Here is a 21,863-nt window from a genome sequence, read left to right on the forward strand (position 1 = left end):
GTTACCCCTCCAAAGGCTTCTCATCATACTTGAACAAAATCCCAAATTTTTACTATGGCCATGTCCCCAGTGCCCCAACCAGTGTCTAGTTTCCAGCACCCGCCACCCCCCGCCAGAAGGCTCACTGATCAGGCTTTAAGTTTCCTCTGATCTCTTTCAAACCTATCTAATTTAATTCTTTTATTTTGCATTACTCAGTATTTTCTGTGGGCTTATAGCACAAGGGTCCATTACGTTAGTGTCCATTTTCTGAAACCACTTTATAAAGACCATCTTTTACAAAGCTACCAACCCTGAGACAGAAGTATTATGAGGAAACGGAAGGTCATCTTTAGTAAGTGGCAAAGTCAAGATTTAAACTCGGATTTGTTTGAGGCTAAAGCTCTACTCTTTACTTTCTAGACCACATGGACTCTCAGAATTGGAATTACTTGGTTGAATGGTGCTTGACAAAAAGAGGAAAAGATTTTTATAAAACTGCCATTAGTAATGACTAAAAGTCCCAGCTTAGCCACACTATTACCAGTATTTGGTTATTAAAGATGAAAACATCAAATACGTTGTTTTAATTATTTTGTGTTTTTCATTACCAGCAAGGGTAAGCACTGATCCATTATCATTTCTTATTCTCTTCTTATGCTTCCATGTATTGACTCTGCAGGTGGTAGGCCACCTCGGGCAGAATGCAAAGCACGTGACACATGAAATACTATCACAAGTCGGGGCCTACTTGGGAAATAAATAAGTACTTATTACCCGAGACGAATGAAGGAAAAAAGTAAATTTACTAAAATATTTCTTTATTTGAATAAGGTCAATGTCATTTCTTAAATTCCAGCTAGCATCAAATTAACAATCAGAAAAAAACACTTGACAAAATGTTATCCAATTGAAATTAACAGTGGATAGAAAACCCTTTTAAACTTTGAAAGAAATATATTAAACAGGCAACATACAGATCTAAAAAGTTGCAAGTGGTGATTTTACATTGAATCTTATAAATTAAAAAATCCCCAATATAACCATTTGTTCACTATCTCCCTGCGATAAGCACATGGACAGGAAAAGATAATCACATCTTAATATTCACAACTGTCACTTATGCTCTTTACAAGGATTGTATCTCTGCAATGCAGCGGGTCAGGCAATCTCTTATTCAAGTAATTTTTGTTTTCCCCAAGTTATCAAAAAGTACAACTGTCTGAGATAAAATGTCACAAAAATCACAATCAGCAAAGCAAAAAGCTTTAGCAGGCCATCTTGAAGATGGGGGTTTTCATGGCTTGACCATGATCTGAAGATGCTTTTGTACATTTAAGAGCTGTCAACCAAAGTACCAAGAGCTACAAGCAGCAATCTGGGTTTAGTTTGTAACTGCTAATAAACCAAGAGTTTTAGTAAAAAGCACATTAAGTAAAAAATTGTAAGTTTAAGAGAATCAGTGCACATTTGCTAATGTCACTGACAATGAAAACGTTACATCAGCGCTCAGCTCAGCTTTGAAGTTAACAAGAGACTCCTGTTCACCCCCGATCTTAGCGCTCTTCAACGGCAATGTGCTCAGAATCACCTGAGGCGCCTGCTGAAGACTGATATTCTGAAGCCCCCACCCCTGAGTTCTGCTTCAGGTGGTTTGGAGCTGAGCCTGGAATCAGTATTCTTAACAAGCACTCCAGGATCCAGATGGACCACAGGCCACACTCTGAGAAACACTATTATCCCTTTAATACATAACAAAATATTGTGGCCTCATAGAGTTTCAAGCTGAATAAAACATTCAAACAATTAGAACACAAAGAGGTACATTAAATAAGAGTACTAATCATTATGCTGAATATAATTGCATTTCTTTTTTAAAGTGGCATAAGCACAAAGACTTACACTAAAATTGTAAAATCAATTTTGTATTAATCCAAGGCACCTGTAAAATACTTGCTGGTGTGAGAGAAGTTAAATTCAATTATATAAAATAGTACAGAAATGAAAGAATCCTGGCAGTGACTGATTTTTCCGTAGAGCAAACATTTTTCTATGGAAATGAGCTACTTAAAGTTGACAATTTTGAGGAAAATAAACCGAATTTCCAATAATATGGTAACTTGTATGAACCGATTTACTGAGTGATTTTCAGCAAATTAAATCAGTACGAAAGAAAAGAAGGTTCATGCTCATACTCTTTTGTCCTGTCTTCACTTGTGTTAGGAATGATCAGAATGATTCCTCTTGAATTTTAGCCTGGAAAATGTATACTGCACAGGTCTAACATTTCTTTAAGTTCAGGCACACGTGACCATGGATTTTATAATACTGGATATTTTGCAACCTTTTATCTCAAGAGGATTTCCAAGTCTCATAGTCTACAACTGAAACATTCTTCTGAGGGTATTAATTTTTTTTTCATGGAATAAGAGTAAATTCTGTGATGATGGTGTCTCTGAAATATGAATTTCAAAATGCCAACACTACAAGGAAAAGTGCTAGCAAAGCAGTTCTGTGTTGGAGTGGCTGTCGGTACGAGAGTGATCGTTAGAATGTTCTTGTTCAGCGTCCCAGGATAAACGCTACTGTAAAAAAGCCGTGCTAGGACCGTTTGCATATGTAGTGCTAGTTAGGTATTGCTATAATGCAGAGTTCTTTAGAGGCTTTGTATGGATTTTTGGCAGTTAGTCCAGTCTGTAAATGACAACGAAGAGCACATTTATGAAGGCTGTGCAGAATTAAACAGTGCTGTTTACAAAACGGTACTATTTTCGATTCTGTGACAAATGAAAGGCATCGTTTTAGCTAGCTAGAAGAGGTAAAGTAAAAGAGTATTTTGAAGTCTACATCAGTCGTGAAAGCAAAATGAAATGTCATTTACAGATTGTTTCTACTATACCTAGAACTACGTACAACAACCCCTTCCAGCCTGATATTTCAAAGTTAACTTACTAACAAGTGCTTCACAATATCCTTAGTTCTGGCATTAAAAGAAAGAAATCAGAAGCACTAACACTATTTTTCAAATTTTGCCTTCAAAAACTTTAACACTGCTTCTACTATTGCCTTCTTGATTTCTACAAATATGCAGCATCACAAACGCCAGGTTGCATGGAGTGATGTAAATCAGAATGCAGTGGTAGTTTTTAATGACCTTAAAATATACTCAGGACATGCAATCTGAGTTGAATTTAGAGATATAAACACAGAGTAATTTTCATAATATTGAACTGACACTGTTGGAACATAGACATTCAAGAATATGAGCAATCATGAAATGAACACATCACTAGGTAAAATACACATAAAAACCATTATCAGAGGAATGTTGTCACCTAAATGGTTTTTCAGGCAAAAAGCAGCTCTTAATTCTCCCCTCCAATTTCCTTTAAAAGTGAAATATATCATTGATAATCAGAAGGGAAAAAACACTTCAATAAACACTCTGAAGCCTATTATCCAGATCCTAACGCTCTCAGACAAAATATTCTTTGATTTCAAAGGGAGCTGTATTAGACTCAAGGACTGCAGGACTGAGTCTTTGAGTAGGAAATTCTGGCCTCTAAAAAAAAAGGCTTTGGTTACAAAATACACATGATGGGTAGCTCTCAGACCTCATATTTTGGCGGGGGGCAAGAGGGCAAGGGTGTTTACACTAAAGATAGAAACTTCCAACATCAGAGACTTAGGGGTAACTTTCATATATGGGGGTGCCCCCTTTCTGTTATTTAACCTCTGATTTATCAATATTCTGTTTAGTGGCTGTATTCTACTGGCCAGAAATTCACTGAAATTTAAATAGATTTATGTACTATGCACAAATTTACATATGGTTGTCTTTAAGGTTTATTCTTATTCAAGTCAATGTTTAAACAGTTATTTTATACAAAATTTAATAATTTAGACTACGAAGCAATTTAAATACTTAAATTCCCTCAAAAAGACATTTTGTACATACATACATGATGTACACATATGAAAATGGTGGTCAAAAGAATTTTTTGGCAGCTGCTTCTTGCTGAGTCCTACGGGAAAAGAGAACAAAAAACAAAACAAAACAAACTGAAAGAAGTTCTATATACTTTACATTGGAATGAAACAGGATTGCTTAAAATTAAAAATGCCTTTTGAAGTATGAAATACATGAAGAATAACATATGTCCTATACATGTACTCCCGTGTGAACGGAAACAGACTAGACATAATATTTGCTTTGTATGAACCTAATTTTATAGGTATTGAAAGTTCTATTATGGACCTTGATAACTTTACTGAATATCTCAAGTTAAATAAATACAGAAAAATGTTGGGTCAAATTTTAGAGACTTACCTATACATGATATAACCAATGAATAACACCGTTTGTACCACTACAAATATAACAAAGTGCACCGTAGATAAACACGATGGAAATGGCGGTAGTTCTGGACATTTCAGTCTTTCATTTGATGGCTATAAGGCAAAGAACTTTCTATTACAATTAGTCAAATCAGTACTTTAGAAAAGGAAATAAATGTGAAATCTTTATAAAACTCATGGTTTACTGTATAAACTCAAGTATTTTCATTAATTCATCTCATAATTGCCTTCCACCCTCTTGACTTTCACCACCAAACTTTTTGAAAGACCAGGCAATGCGGGAAGGCCTCCACTCTTTCACTGTCCCGTCACTAACTCATTGCTGTCTGGCTTCTACCTTCATCACAGTGACAATGATTTTAGTGTCCTTGAAGGTCATATAGATCACCAATTCCCTCGACACTCCCAGTTTATACTTGCTGTACTAGAGTAATTATTAATAGCAGCATCCTCACTCTCAAAAGTGTTCTATTTCAGACAATTACACGGTTGCCCTACCAACGAACTACCTGACAGAGATAATGGCCTTTTCTCAGCTCTCATCCACCCCAATCTCCTAACATTCAACATCACTAATTAGTATTTTGGAAAATGTTTCTTTTCCTATTTCCATGATTATTCATTCTATTATAAGCAAGTAATTAAATACCAGGGACAAAGATTTCATCAAGGTATCCAGACAGAATGGCTTCTAAGGTTAGTTGTTCTCAATATGCTCACACCTATGGGACAAAGATCTTCACTATGTATTGATATATACTACCCACAGCATCAACTTGGCCGTTGCAACAAAGGCAAAAGTTGGGGGGAAATAAACTCAAACAGAACTAAGGGAATAGATGACAATGCTTTGGAGGGGAGGTAAAATGGTCAATAAGAAAACTATTAAGCTATATTTGAAAAATTGGAAGGGAAGACACAAATGCTACAAACATTTGTTAATTTTATAAGGGTTTTCAAAGCCAGTAAATAAGTTAGGAAAAAACTTATAAGTTCCAGGGATCTGTCTTCTAAATAATATCTCCTATGCATGTTAAACTTCAAAAATATGCTACCTATTTTTAATATTTATTGCCTATCTCCAAAAATGTAGATGGGACTTACACTACAAAAAAGACCTAATAAAGTAAATAAAACAAAACTTAAAAAAATGAACCAAGTAAGACAGGAAAGTAGCTGGAAAAAAAACAAAAATCATGCCTAAAGAAAGCTGCTATCAGTCAGCCAGTTTTAGATCTGCACTTCCTGAACAGCCTAGACAGAGAAATATGAATTACCTGGTGCCCGTCTGTCTAACAAATGGGTGTGTCGAGATACATTTACCTTGTTCAGAGCCGTTTAAAGGTATCATTACTGATAACGAGAGACATGTTTTTAAAAGAGAACTTATAGAAAAGAACCTAGAACAAAAAAAGTCTGAGATTGTGATGATTCCACTAACTGGAATAGCAATTTATTTTTTAAAAAGTTCTATTCAACAGGCTATGGAAGCATGATGTGGAACATGTAGACATTTGAATCATACGGAGTAATCCTACCTTGAATATTAAGAAGGAGCACTGGCATTAATTTAAAAGTTAAAATATTTTCAGTAGAATATGTGGTTTTCCTTTCCAAAAGAAGGCTGTGATAATCATAAACTAGAAGAAAAAAGAGCTCACCATATTTCGCTGCACTAAGTTATCTATGTCCCGCTTCACTATGTGGAGGTGCTCTTTGATGTCACTGAAGTGCTGGGTGGCCTCATAAACGCCCCCTGCAGATCCAGGATGCTGTATGCCACTGACCAGTCTGACAGTTTCACTCACGGAATTCCTGAAACAGAAAATCCTTTTACAATGGAATCACTAGAAAGGTGATTTTTACAGTCAGAGATTTCAAATGGTTAGATATATTTCTAAGCCCAATGCATCAGATCATTAAAAAAAAAAAAAAGAAAAAAAACCCAGAAACAAAATAAGTATTTTAAAAAATTGTCTTCAAGATTAGAAAATAATTTATAAAAACTAGATTATGCCTTTATCTTTTACTAAAGGTTGTCTAACCACAGAGAATAATACTAAATAATCTGTGTTAAAACCAATATTATAAATGGCTATTGAATAACATAATGGATGATACTCTTAATGAGCTTAAATCTTTCCAAGTGTTTAATGTTGTGCAGTAAAGGATTAACCCATCAGGCCTGGGCTGCCCAAACCCCCGCACATTCCAAAGGTTTTCAGACCTGGCCCATGACTAGCCCCTGGGAGATAATCTCTATGCCCCTGGAATATCCTGCCTGTTAAGAGTGTCTTTCTCTACCTGGGGCCTTGGGCCAGGCCAACAATATGATTTATGTTTGTTTGCCTGAGGCCTTAGGCTGCAGTACCAGTCTGACCTCTAGGGGGACTGAAGATTGAGTAGTTAAGGTCAGTCATGTGGGTGCTCCATGCCTATATGACTGACCCCTAATAAAAAAAAAACCCTGACACCAAGGCTTGGGTGAACTTCCTTGGTTGGCAACACTTTGCACATGTTGTCACGCATCACTGCTGAGAGGAATAAACACTGCCCATGTGACTCCACTGGGAGGGGACAACTGAAAGTTTGCGCGCCTGGTTTCTCCTTAACTCCACTGTATGCACCTTCTTTCTTTGCTGATTTTATTATATATCCTTTCATTGCAATAAACCATGACTGTGAGTACAGCAGCTTTTCTGAGTTCGGTAAGCACTTCTAGAAGACCACAGAATCTAGAGGCGGTCTCAGGGACTCCTAAGACAAATGTATCAATAATTCAATTTCTCTTTACAGTTCTATCAGATGTCCCCTATATACAAACCTAGTGCTTCAACCAGAAGCCAACTAAAGAACATCTATCTGTTTCAGATATGAAGGAAAAACTGGTTGTATGGCACACTGAGCAATGGTGTGGAAATCTCCACCACGGTATCTTTTTTGAAGGGTAGTTCTGACTTCATACATTTTACCTTACCCTTTGACTTCCGAATATAATTCCCATGTAAGATGTGATTCCACTGTTCAGATGTAAGATAAAGAGCTCTATCACTGAGTATGCCATTTGGATATGACATGTAAGAGACTACAATTTATTTTTTTAAATAACAGCAGAAACGTAACAGGGCTATTTATTAAGAAAGAAAAGAACATATCTGAATTTCAGTTTACCTGAAAGTATTACTACTGCCTTTCACCTGTCTTGGTCCTGATGTTCCCTGAGAATATCCTTCACATAAAGCCTCTGTGTCTGGGATGCTTCTTCTAGTCCCGACCCTTCCCTCCAAGAGGGAGGGTCTAACATGGAAGGGCCTGTTCAAACGACTGCCTTTCCTCTACACTTTCCTCTCCCTGAGGCTTCCTTGTCAAATGCAACCATTCCCTAAACATCACACATACTTTTCTCCTTTGTATCTGGTATACAGTCAGCCCTCCTTTTCTGTGGTTTCCACATCCACGGATTCAACCAACCATAGATCAAAAATATTCGGAAAAAAAAATTCCAGAAAGTTCTCAAAAGCAAAACTTGAATTTGCCACACAGACAACTATTTACATTGTACTTACAGCTATTTACATAGCAATACGTTGTATGAGGTATTACAGGCAATCAAGAGATGGCTTAAAGTATACAGGAGGTTATAAGCAAATACTATACCATTTTATATAAGGGAATTGAGTACCCCTGGATTTTGGTATCTGCAGGGCCCTGGAACCAATCCCATGGATATGGAGGGAATACTGTATATGGGTTTTCTCCCTCATAGAGCATAAGCTACGCGAGAACAGTAATGTCTCTGATTTTCTGACAGCCTTCAACAGTTACAGTGCAATTTGGATGAATGAATAAATAAGTTATCTACCTTATTTCCTTGAAGCAAAATTTAGTTTAAAAAGTATCAATACAAGTTGGACTTCCCTGGTGGCTCAGTGGTTAAAAATCTGCCTGTCAATGCAGGGGACATGGGTTCCAGCCCTGGTCTGGGAAGATCCCACATGCCGCGGAGTAACTAAGCCCGTGCGCCACAACTACTGAGCCTGCGCTCTAGAGCCTGCAAGCCACAACTACTGAGCCCATGTGCCACAACTACTGAAGCCCGCGCGCCTACAGCCTGTGCTCCGCAACAAGAAAAGCCACCGCAATGAGAAGCCCGCGCATCGCAACAAAGAGCAGCCCCCGCTCGCTGCAGCTAGAGAAAGCCCAGCAAAAAGTTGCGCAGCAACGAAGACTCAACACAGTCAAAAACAAATAAATAAATTTATCAATAAAAGCTTTGCTAGAAGAAACCAGCAAAAAAAAAAGAAACTCAAATATTAAAATTACTTAGAAATAACAGAGTAGGTCAGGCTGAATGTTAAGTATAATAAAAAATCTTCAAAAATTCTACTTGAGTTATACGAGCAATGAAGAGTTAAAAACTTGCTACAAAATATCTCAAGTGCTTTCTGAATAAATGACATCTGTTGATTAAAACTTCTTTGAATGGCATACATGCTCAAGGAAATTCATGTGAGTCTAAGCTTTTCCACTTAAACCCAAATTAAGAATTATATTCTACTATCTCTAAACTACTTACCAAGAATAAAGCATCCCAGAATATACAACCTTCTCACATATCTGCATTTTAAAATATTGCTTCCCAGAGCATGAACTTGCTTACATATACATAAATGTCTTTTTAATACACAAAGACTGAGTCATCATTCATTCATTTGCCTGTTGATTCTGCTAACGTTTATTTGCTACATGTTACGAGCCAGGCAATTTTTAGGGATATAAACTGTGCGAGAAAAATGTAATTCCTGCCCTGCTGAGACTCATAGACTAGCAGGAGAGCAATGTGATAGAGGCACATCTAGAGTTCTATGAAGAAAGATGCATTTAACTTAGCTGGGCCCCCACAGCTGAGTGTTAAAGGATAAAGGAGGGTTCTGTGAGGATGGGATTGGGACGGAAGGAGGGCATATGTAGCTTAGGGAATAGGTCAAGTGAAGAGGGCTGGATAGAACACCAGAGAAAAAATACCTTTTAAGGAATAATGGAAGGATGACCAACAAATGAAGAAAACTAAGAAGCAGCAGAGGCCAAGAACATCAAGAGTAAGTGGTATGCTAGAAGCCTTGGGGAAAGGTGTCAATTTCTACAGAAAGTCCAGCAGGATGAGGACTGAAAGGTACTCATTACAGGGCACCACTGACTGCAGAAAGAACAGTTTGGTGCTTTCAGGACAAATTACAGTGGTTTGGAAGCGAAGACAGGCAGTGTGGTCTACTTTTTTAGAAACTCACTGAAAAGGAAGGACAAAGAGAAGCAATAGTAAAAATAACAGAAAGTGTCAATTAAAGGTTTGTTTTGTTTTGATTAGTTTTCAATAATGGAAGAGCAAGCCCTTTTGTATGAGGTGTAAGTTAAAGGTAGAAGACAGAACAAGGGTCAGAGAAGTAGAACGAATGGGATCCAGGGCTAAGGACTGGCCTGGACAACAGCTGTGCAGATGGAGACAAGGGTGGGGAGGGAGGGTGCAGCACAAAAGAGGAGGTGAAGGAGGAGACAGTGTCATCTCCCAGGAAGAATGTCAACGGCAGGCTGAGTTATGGGGCTTGAAGAGAGTGGTGAAGATCTTGAATGAGATCAGTGACGATACAGAATGAATAAAGATCACTAAACAGCTTAAATATTCTATTACAGGGACAGGCTGAAGGTACAGAAGATGATAATTAAGAGCAAGATCCCAGAAGAATGTGTGAAAATATTCATGTGAAAATGCCTAGCACAGTACCCAGAATGCAATAGGGACTCCAAAAATTTGGTAAAGGTAAATATGAAATGCTAAATGCTGCCTGCTCACCAAAAAGAACTTATTAAAAAAATTACAACCAATTAATAACACAGCCAACACATACAAATAGCAAAGTTCAAAGAACATTAGTAACTCTGTCCACTGAAAAGGCCCAGAAGCAATGACAATCCAGTAGCATTAAGCACGACACTGTCTTTAAATACCATTTCTCACTAAAAGACCAGGGCTCCAAAGAAAAATGCCTTTGACACGTGTGGGACAGAAATGTACAAGAGAAACCTGGAGAGTCTTACACCTGAAAGGAAGGAAGCTACCAAAGACTACTGGGGTTGCATCAGAAGGATGCAGAAGCTAACCTGTAGGGACAGCTAGCGCCCAAAGATCAAACAATCTGAACGTCAATTATAAAGACTAATGTAAAACAGCAAAACATGTTAAAACTCCACGAGTTGAAAAACAACCAAACAAACATCACCTCTCACTATCTCATCATGTAACCCTGGTCACTGCCAGGGGACCAACTCGTTATTCTAAAAAATGATAAAAAAGAATCAAGTATTTATCCTGCCTTTCCTGAACTATTTCAGGATAACAAGTAAGTAATCAGAGAAACTCTTTTTAAATGGAGAGGCAATTTTAGAATAAGAGTGTCATCCTTCTTCAACCTCTAATGAAATGATGGATTTAGGCTACGGCCATCACTGGCTAAAACTTAGGCTGATGGAGGCACTTTATAATGAATGGCTCAGGCTGACAAAATCTGGTTATTAGTAACTGCTGGACTGGGTGATGGGGATCTGAGAGAAGGCCCTTATATTAGCCTCAACTTTTCTGTACGTTTAAAATTTTCTATAATTAAATAAAAATTGGCAAGGACTTATGGTATGCTAAAAATAGCACCTGAGAGTAGAGAGATAATGAGAACTAGTTCTGACTTTTCATATCATGATCTTTTATCATTCAGAGCCTTTTCCCCTCTTTCTGTAAACTGGAGACAACTGAACTACACGCTTCTGCTAAAAAAAATTCTATGATCCCCTAAGAGCTTGAAAATCCATGAAGACACAAACCACCCTTTCTATAAAAGGCAAATATTTCCAATCTCTTGGCATTTTTTTCTGAAGCTTATTCAGAAGAAAAAGCTTTAGAGGACAAATTCAGAAATTTGAGTTCAGTTTTTACATTAACTTATTGCATTCATGACATCTGTCCTTCATTAATAAGGGGGAATTTACATGGATTGCTAACTACCCCAAGTAAGTGTTTGCATGGATAATACAACTGGATGGCTAGGCTTTGCTAACCACTAACTGAATCTTAGGATGTTCTAGTATTACTCTTAAGTAAAACAAGCACAAAACATATCTAAAGCATGCTACCATTTACATCAGAAAGAAGGAGATCTAAGAAAATACATATGTGGAGAAGAAATAGAGGAAGAACAAACCAGAAATTAATGGGATGAGTTACCAACAGGGGGTGGATGGGAAAGAGCTAGAAAGGAGAGAATGGAAGTGGGGCAGCAGTGATGAAGAGGAAGTGACACCTCAATGAATATATTCTGGCTCCTAGAACCATCGCATTCACACACCCTTCGTATACCCAAAATATAAACACTTAAAATCAACCAGGATGTAGGAGAAACGCAAACACTAACAAAAAACCTAACTGTATTATAAATGAATATCATAACCATACTGAAGAGAGTGGGGAAGAAGAGAACTAAACTAAGTACCTGGAAAACAGTGTCTGGACTAGATACTGTAAGGCTAGAGGCAAAAGGAGCTTTACATAAATCCATCACTATATGTGTTTCTCACAGGGATATGGCTTAATAATTTGAAACCACTTTATGTATACTTTATGCACACACTAAAACTATACCAATAAGTGAATACATTATAGATAAGAACCAGGTTTCTCCCTATTGGAGAAACAATTTTCAAATAGGGGAAGGAGGAAGGCTAAAATCAGCCCTTCAGTTTTCAGTTCAGTCCAGTCCAACCAAAATCCAAAGTATCTGTATAATCTCGTGGTTTTTAAAAAATACAAATGTAGAGTAAGGGATACAAAAATATGTGTATATGTGTGGATTAGTATACAGTCACATATTCCCTAGACCTGCCCGCTGAGAGGGCCTAGAAGCAATGGCACCCCAGTAGTAATGAGTATACCTAGTGCCCAGATCTTGGTTCCTAAATACTTTTCTCCAATAAAAGGAACCAGGGCTCACTGAGAAGTGGTTGATTCTAGAGCTGGGGCACAGAAAACACAAGATGAGCTTGAAACATATTACAGTACCAGAAAGTAAAGAAATACTTTAAAAAGATGGGGGTTTGTTGAAAGAACACAGAAGCCAACCTGAAGGAGTTCCTAACGACCAGAGCTGGAACAATTTCAACAACAAAATAAATAATGATAGGACAGGATGATAACCCACAGAATAAATAATCCATGAGTCCACACTGATATAAACAGATTAAATAAGTAAATGGGGGAGAAGGAGTAGTGGTCCTTATAGAATGCCAGTAAATAGATATAGAGGGAATGATGGAAACGGAAGAACCAGCATTTGGTAAACACCACATTCTTGTTTCAGATAAAACATCAATGGAGGCTGAAGCTAGTGAGCCAAAGGTTAAAGTGAAACAGGATATTTACAAAGACTCAAAGTATCTTTCTCCAAATCTTTATTAACCACCAAGGGAAGGATAGTAACTTTAAAGTAGAGAAACCGGGAAGAAACAATATCCAAGTGATCACAGCCAACATCACCAGTAATAAGACATACCAACATCATGAACGTGATGCACTGTTGTATTCTTGTCAAAAATGCAGAACCTCCATCCAGTCATCAGTAAATACCAGACAAACCCAAACTGAGGAACCAAATTGGTCCAATGAATTAATCAGTGTTCTTGAAAATTGCCATGGTCATGAAAGAAAAGGAAATATGAACTATTTCAGACTGCAGAAGTCAAGAGAAATAACTAGATGCAATGTGCAATACTGGATAGGATCTTAGAACGAAAAAGGCACTGGTAGACAACTGGTGAAATTTGAGTAAGATCACTCGTTTAGTTAATAGTACTGTACCAGTGTTAATTTCTTCATTCTGACAATTGTACTGTGGTTATGTAAGATGTTAACATGGGATATATGAGGGATATGTCCTTATTTTTTCTTGTAATGTCTAAAGTCTAAAATTAGATCAAAATATTTTTTATAGTGTTTATTTTTACTTGTTGACAGTTTGCTTTATTTATTTATTTATTTTTGGCTGTGTTGGGTCTTCGTTTCTGTGCGAGGGCCTTCTCTAGTTGTGGAGAGCGGGGGCCACTCTTCATCGCAGTGCGCAGGCCTCTCACTATCGCGGCCTCTCCCGCTGCGGAGCACAGGCTCCAGACGCGCAGGCTCAGCAATTTTGGCTCACGGGCCCAGCCGCTCCGCGGCACGCGGGATCCTCCCAGACCAGGGCACGAACCTGTGTCCCCTGCATCGGCAGGCAGACTCTCAACCACTGCGCCACCAGGGAAGCCCCCAAAATATTTTTTTAAATGTTATATTGATCTGGTCTGTTTCTAAAACAGTTTAACTATTCATGTAACATCATAAATATTTTAATCATGAGTTTAAAAAACTTGAAGATTTAAAAAAAAATGCCAAACAGTACAACTGAAAGAAATACAAATTTGCAGTTACAAGTTAGGCTGCCTTAATCTCTAGGTGTTAAATGTTATCACCTTCTGTTTAACCTCATTCGGTTTAATTTTCCAGTCCTAAAGAACTCACCTTAACATTCTAGTTTGTCATGCGCTGTACTGGCTGGGGCAGTGCCCTAACGTATTAGCTTATGACATGGGACATGTTGGCTGTTTCTCTGCTTCAGGCATTGAATGCTAATTATCTGATAAGTGAATCCTTTTAAAAACCTATCATTCAATGTTCCAAGGACAGTGTCTCCTCTCTGCAGCAACCCTTTGCCCAGGCTCTCTTAGGGTACAACACAGGATGAAGAAGAGGTAGTCACACATAGCATATTTCCTTCAAAATGGTTTCATTCCATCAAAAAGAAGTTCTGGCATCAGGTATGTTTGTTCTACAGACCGGTAATACTATGCCTGCTTATTCCTCCAGTTATTTTTCCTAGGATTGTTATGTATTGCCCATATTCTTTTTATACTTTAGAAATGCACAAATGCTGTCAAACAACTGTGACAAAACGTTTTTTTTTGTTTTTTTTTTTAAAGATGCTAAAGCATCTTTTTCTTTTCTAGCTTGGAACAAATAAAAAAATGTAGACAGGTTTCCTAAATATCAAAAGTCCCCGTATACTTTACATTCCCCTATTTACAAAATAATGTAGGACATGATGCTTACTCATGCTGCCGTCTTACAACAATAATGTGCTTGCATATCTAGAGAGGTCATGAATTTAGGATAAAGGTATCACGCAATACTCAGACATTACTTTCGTATACTTACTTCATTTCATTTACTTGTCTCAGAATCTCATGCTGAGTGTTCACAACAGTATCCAGTTCTTGTTGAGTGGTCTGGAGAAAAAACAAAAGATGACCACCCAGCTCAATAATCCCCATTCTCTACAGAACATACAGCTTTTCTTTTCTACCTCTCACGCCACCAAAGGCTAACTAAGGCATATCTGCATATTTTCAAAGCTCACCTGTCCATGCTGCCCTGGGATTCCTGCTCCTCTTTTAGAGATCTCCTCCGTCAAGGAAGAGACATACCTTCTCTGTTCATCAAGAATCATATCTAACTGTCGGTTCAGCTGCTTGATTTCAAGATGAATACGATTCTGTCCTTCAAAGATTTGTCTCAGCTCACGATCTCCTACACTCTCAAATAATTCATCTGCTGAAATGGAAATTACAGATCAAAATTATTAGAATCACCTACATATAGGTAGTTTTCAAATTACTGTAGGTGACCAAAGCACTAACATATACTAGAATAAGAACATCATCAACATAGTGTTATGATCTTCCCACAGTGTTAAACATGCATGTAATTAATTCAATCGTGATTAAATTACTAATTGTTTTCACCATCTCTCGTGGTTGAATACTTATTATAAATTAGGTCTGAATTTTTTCACCTAAAAATTATTTTGTCTTTTAAATAGACTGTGTGATTCTATTTACAGGGGCAGGCAGAACTAATCTAATTTCTTAATAGAAATCAGAATAGTGGTTGCCTCTGGAAGGGGGTTGACTTGAAAGAGGTAAGGGAACTTTCTGGGGTGATAAAAATATTCTATATACTGATCTGAGTGACGGTTAAAGGAGTATACACATTTGTCAAAATTCATCAAACTATTCTCTTAAAATTTATGCATTTTACTTACATAAAAGATTAAGAAATGGAGTTGAGAACAGCTGATTTTCCCTTTATTCCCGACCATGCTTCAATCAGATCGTTTCATTCAAACACTTACTACAATAAGCTTCAGGATATGTTCACAAATCATATGTGATGTTTAAAACAAATCCGAGGAAAAAATAAAACTTACCTTTCATTTTTATCTTCATTAAATCTGAATCACGCTGTTAATCATTTATATTAACACACTACTTAGTTCAAAAGCTAGCTCCAGGCTTTATTAAATATAGCCTTGATCATCTGTGCTCATAGGGAACTGAGATCATAAAAGTTAGCAGATTATATATAGACCCTCTATTTGGCCTTAACTTGTTTTGTTTTTTGACATGTAGCCCATGGAAGTTCTTAATTACATTAGCTTAGACTAATATTTAAAAATTTTCAACCTTTAATGTCCAGAATTCTGTCGAGTAGTAAGAGGAGTAGATAATTACTTCACGTTACTCTCGCCAAGTCTTGATAGTTTTCAAGTGTTAGCTCTATATTACTAAGGTAATTGTGTGTCACTAAAAGGAAAGAAATAAACCTTGGACGATTTCATTCAACAAAGTCTCAACTACTACGTCAGCACCGCTGTTGGTTTTTTAGGCTTAGGGGACACAGAAGTAGACACAGCAAACAAAGACCCCTGCGCTCACAGAGCTTACACTCCAACGGTTCGCTGTCCACATCACCCAGGTACTCCTGACTGCACACTTCACTAAGCGATACTCTTCCTGGTAAAAGCATCAATCTCCGAGCCCTTTAAAGACTGAAGACTTGTTTAGAAGTTATTTCCCGAACTTACTTGGAACGTGCCAGACCACAGAGCAAAGGTAGACTGAATGGAGTGCCGGGTGACACCTAAGCGCCACAGCTATTGCTGCAGCGGAGGACAGTTCTGCTCCAACTCACCAGGCTGCCCTTGAAGGTCAGGGTGGTCCTTCTGGAATTCCTCCTTTTTTTTATCCAGTTCTTGTTGAAAGTGCTCAAATTCCTCCTGGTACTTTTCTTTTTCTTTTTCAGAAATTTCTTTATCTGGTGAAGGCTTTTTTGGAGTTTAAGAATAGATCATTAAAAAAATTAAAAAGAAAATAATAAACCTCAATATGTTCTTTTTCTCATTGTAACTACTCTACCACTAGCTGAAAGGTTAATTTACTCTTGCTACTAATATTACAACAAAAAATAAAAACAGCCACTACCATTTACTGAGTGCTTGCCAGAGGGCACTGTCTTTAATGTTTACAACGTTAAGGTGGCCAGTACAAACATGTTTTACCAGTGAAGAAATGGAGCGTTACAGAGGTTAAGTAACTCGTACCAGGTCATAATGGCAATATCTGGCAGAAACAAGATCCAAACCTAGGTCAGTCTTCTCAAGTCTTCAGCTACGAGGCAGTACCACTAAACTACAAATAAACTTTTGGAAACAAATGAGTACTTACTGGCTCTTTCCCAGGCTCAGTCAACTGGAAAGTCAGAAAAGAAAGGACATCATGGTCATCTACAAAGTAAAAAAAAAAAAATCTGAAAAAGTTCTGTAATAGATTATTTTTATGGTTGTGAATTTACTTTATAGACATCTGTTGCTTTAAAATAATAATCAATAAGGGAAATAACAAAAATTTGCTCTAATTTGGTAAAGGCAATGGTGCTCTGTGAGCTTAGAGACAAAAATTCATCTGACTTATATTAGAACTAGGTTAGAATTCACTTTTTAAAATCCTAAACCAGAACATTTAGCTGTGTTGAACACATGATGGATGTTTAATAAATGTCTGATAAGGGAATGAACAAACAAATAAGGGTCAAAACAAGCCCAGACTCCTAATTCTGGCACCAAGATCCTCCTTTATTTTTCCACAAATCTCCTTCATGCACTGTGTCCCAGTCAAGTGAGACAAAATCCTATTCTTCAGGTATTTCCTGTTCCTATCTGTCTCTGAGCCTTTCTTATACTGCTTACCAGTCCCAGCCTTACTTTCCTGTTTTAACCATGACACTACTCTGTCCTGGATTACTGGGACAGTCCTGATTTATCTGTGTTGCCCTGGCATCACTAATAGCATCTCCTGTTACTCCCAAAGCATCTCGATTAGAATATGATTACTTTTCTGTATATCATTTATATGTTTCCCTCATATAGATTTTATTTCACCTAAAATCGTATTAAAAAATCAAATTAGGGGCTTCCCTGGTGGCGCAGTGGCTGAGACTCCGCCTGCCGATGCAGGGGACGCAGGTTCGCGCCCCGGTCCGGGAAGATCCCACATGCCGCGGAGCGGCTGGCCCCGTGAGCCATGGCCGCTGAGCCTGCGTGTCCGGAGCCTGTGCTCCGCCACGGGAGAGGCCACAACAGACAGTGAGAGGCCCGCGTACCGCAAAAAAAAAAAAAAAAAAAAAAAAAAAAAAAAAATCAAATTCATTTCAAGCTGTTTAAGCTAAAAACAGCTAACAGATCAAACCTCATAACATCGAACTACAATACTCATCCTGGCCAGTGTCACATCCACAAAGCAAGAGAGATGAATTTCCACTGCAGCAATCTCTTTGCTTTCTGCTACTTTTATGGAGATCTAGATATATAGCCAGATTAAAGAGAAAATTGTAATACCATAGTGTAGGTTAGGTAACATTAGGAGAAGTCATGCAGTGTTAATAGAGCCCTGGACCCAGGAGCCAGAAATCTAAACCAAGTCCTGCCTGGGTCTGATTTATTGGCCATGTGATCTTTTAGAAAGCCCTTTAATCCAAGATTTGGCAAAGTCACCTAAAAATCGGTTACATATGACCTATCCTTTCTCCTTCCCTCCTTGTTCTATTGTAAGGAAAAATTGACATATTTGAAAATAATAAAAATATTATACAATATGAACACAAGATGGTGTTAACATCCAATGATAAGTTCATTTATCACCACTCATGGAAAAAACAAGGGTAAGCGCGTCTTCTTTACAGTCTAGCCCCCAGTAATATCTCCTCAGGCTACCAAGTTCATTTAATGTACTGTGACAGCTCTCAGGATCCTAAAACACTTGGCAGTTAACCTTTTAAATGTCCCCTTCACTATAAAATATCGCACCCAAACTGACCGTCTAATTTACATAATTGCACGTAGCCCCAGCCAACTGTAAGCCTACAGGAAGTAGAGAATCAGCAGTCCCAAGAGACCCAAAAGACTGGCACCCCAGATCACGGAAGGTTACAACCAGTCTTAAAAGGCTAAAAGCAAACAATGCTACCCATCTCCAAAATATATTATTCCCAATAAAATTCAATTCAGAACCTTTCAATATTAAAAGATACCAAGATTTTACCTGCAAGACCTCCAGTTGCAGCAGATATTCCAAAATGCCCCTGTGCAGGGATAATCATATTTTCCACTTTGGTGCAAACTTCATAATCATTTTTGTCTGGTGTGAAGCCATTATTGATCATTACCTAGAAAGACAAACTGTAGCTATAGCTTTTACAAAGATCTTGTAAAATGAATCTCAAGTAGTCAGTTTATGACTATTTGATCTTTATATTTGGTCTAATAACCACCAAAAAGCTATCAGCTTCAAATCATTATGCTGTATACCTTAAACTTACAGTGTTGTATGTCAATTACATCTCAATAAAATTGGAAGAAAAAATGAAAATAGAAAAAAATTTAAAAGCTGTAATCCCTTGTCCATTAAATATACTCACTTATTTGGTATCATTATACAACGAGATAGTTCACTTCAGAAAATGGTTTTTGCCCTACTGTGTGTCAAAGGCTTAAAAATAAAAATCTGGTCACTTTCCATGAAAATCTTTCTAAAATAGAATGTGGTTCACTTTCTCTAGAGAAGACTTAAGGAACCAACCATGATTACTTTCTCTTAATGGTTCCTACAGAAGAGGGATCAGGCTTGGTCTGAAACTCCAGTGACAGAGCTACAACGAATAAGTTAAATTGACAATTTTTACTACAGCAAGTTGAGAATTAAACAGATTGCCTCAGCAAGCAGTGAGCTCCTCTTCATTAAATTAGGGGGGTAACTGGACTGTACTAAGTTAGCAGAGAGTCAGCAAAAGTGACAAGTCACATAGACAAAAAAAGGCAGAAAATGAAAAAAACAGAAAGACACATAAGCTTCTATGCTGCCCAATGTATTTTTGAAATAATGACCCTATATGTCTTAAACGAACTTTGGAAATCTAAGCAAGCACAGGAATCCACCTGGCACATGAATATTCTCCTCATGAGCCCAGTCAAGCAGTGGTCTGGCCTCTTCAATACCTTTCACTTCTAGCAACCCAACCACTAGCCCCACCCTAAAGAAGAGCCACGGAGATAGAGTGGAAGCAAAGGGAGTAGGTACACGGCACCAGAGTAAGGGCACTTCCATCATTACCTCCAGATGCAAAGTTTCGTTAGTGACACTTAAGATAAAGTCATACAGGTAAAATGTGACAGTACTTGATCCAAATTTTTAGCAAAAGAGTAAGGGACAGGGCAATATGAAGGGTTAATCTCTATATAATGTAGGATGGCAACATGGGAACTCCTACCAATTTTTAGAAAATCACCTGCCATTTATTGACTAATATTAATATTTGTTTCCTCTGCTCAGTAATGTTCCTATTTGAGTTTATAGCATGCACAACTGATTCTCCTACAGTCTTTCAAATCGCCAATCAGTAAGACATTTGCCTTTGAGAGATAAAAAAGAAGTGTTAAGTTAATCATGTTCTAAAATTAATACTAAGAACTTTCAACTGTTCAATATTTTCTCCTTGAGCCCTAAGAAATTGAAAATCCATCAGAAGTATTTACTATCCAGTTCTAATTCTTTAAACAAACAAAAAAAAGGTACAATATATTCACGGCACGATGAGTTTGGAGGAACCTTAGGGCTGTGACTGTACAGGTACAATATATCCACTGATTAATGCCAGTAACGCTTCTTTGAGATTACTGATAACATCCCTTATTCATCTTACAGTTTCGACCCGTTGTTAAATACCATGCTTGCAGTATTTAAAATCTTGTTTTGGAATTCCCTGGCGGTCCAGTGGTCAGGACTCCACGCTTTCACTGCTGAGGGCGTGGGTTTGATCCCTCATCGGGGGAACTAAGATCCTGCGTGCCACACGGCGTGGCCAAAAAAAAAAAAAGTGTATAATATCTTGTTTTGACATATTTCCTCCACTAACAGCATTTCTTTTTCCCCTTGCTTTGTTTTTCCCTCCAAAGCTCAAACAACTGGGAGCTAAAGATGTAAGTACATTTAATAAACATTTCTTGAGTACTAAACACGGGCACAATATTAGGGAGTATAAGGAAGGCAGGATACAGCGCCTGCACAGAGATGTGTACAGTCATATTGATGAGAAAAGACATACAAACCATAATTAACTAGCAAGTCAAGACAACATATTTTAAAGGGCAAATAAGCACCAGAGGGAAAAAAACACTTAAGAGTTTAAGAGAGACAGATCATTACGAGCTGATGTTTGGGAAATCTGATGGAAAGGGATCCTGAACTAGTATGTTCAAGAATGAGCACGACTCTGCCAGGTAGAGAGGAAAGGGGAGAGCATTACAGGAAGGGACAGCAGAAGGAGCAAGCACACAAAGGCCAGGACCGTTAAGTCACAACCAGATGTCCTGCCAAGTCTCTCTAAAATGTATTCTTCAGAACACTGGCTCTATAGACATTCACAGATACGAAGTGAAAAGAGAATTCCATGGCCCAGTAAGCCTAAAGAATGAGGGGTTTAATAAAGGTTCTTTATTTCAGGACTTCCCAGCATCTTTAACGTGCTTGTATGCACAGACCTCCCAATCTTCTCTGACCATGGAACTTTTTTGGGGGTTCTTCAGGATTACTGTTTTGCGAACTGCTGGTAGGGCTGACGGCCTCACTGCGTGGGGGCGTGTAAGCAGCCTCCCTGTGATCTGTGTACTCGGGTGTGTGTCTGTACTTGCCACGGTTGGTATCTGGGTTCTGCCACATGAAGGTAAGCGTGACCTACTGATGCCCCTGATGAAACTGTACAGGATGTATAATAATTCCAGCGGAACTCAAATCCAAGTTAGTCATAATAGACTGGACAGTGCCTCTATTCTGAGGTCTCTAAATTAGTTTGGAATTTAAGACTGAGCCAATAAAAAGTTTTCCAAATAACTGCCTTTTTCAGAGTTTATACAAAGGAGTGCAAGGTTGGCTCATGATTTAGGGAAAAGAGAGATGTATACAAGATATTCTTTACTTATAAGCATTATATAACCAGGTATTGATGGCATCGTTAAAAATGCAATGTTCACATGGTATTAGTGACCTTAGTTATTATAACTGCCTGC

The 21,863-nt window shown here is 37.9% G+C and overlaps 1 protein-coding gene across 2 annotated transcripts in view; it reads right to left on the bottom strand.

Annotated features, from left to right (window-relative positions):
- Nucleotides 1–766: 766 nt before the first annotated feature.
- Nucleotides 767–21,863, bottom strand: part of LMAN1 (lectin, mannose binding 1) — a 29,597-nt gene continuing 8,500 nt past the window's right edge. The window contains exons 6-13 of one of the 2 annotated variants that reach the window (XM_081253293.1): nt 18,844–18,967; nt 16,972–17,030; nt 16,439–16,571; nt 14,826–15,016; nt 14,624–14,694; nt 6,000–6,153; nt 4,310–4,431; nt 767–4,004 (exon numbers count right to left, since the gene is read on the bottom strand). In XM_081253293.1, coding sequence (XP_081109419.1) covers nt 3,968–4,004; nt 4,310–4,431; nt 6,000–6,153; nt 14,624–14,694; nt 14,826–15,016; nt 16,439–16,571; nt 16,972–17,030; nt 18,844–18,967 — 891 coding nt within the window. In that variant the 3' untranslated portion in view covers nt 767–3,967. Of the gene's footprint in view, nt 4,005–4,309; nt 4,432–5,999; nt 6,154–14,623; nt 14,695–14,825; nt 15,020–16,438; nt 16,572–16,971; nt 17,031–18,843; nt 18,968–21,863 lie in introns of both variants that reach the window. The other variant, XM_081253292.1, reaches the window with a different exon arrangement.

The sequence above is a fragment of the Mesoplodon bidens genome, assembly GCF_964165515.1.
Source record: "Mesoplodon bidens genome assembly, chromosome: 13".
NCBI lineage: Eukaryota > Metazoa > Chordata > Mammalia > Artiodactyla > Ziphiidae > Mesoplodon > Mesoplodon bidens.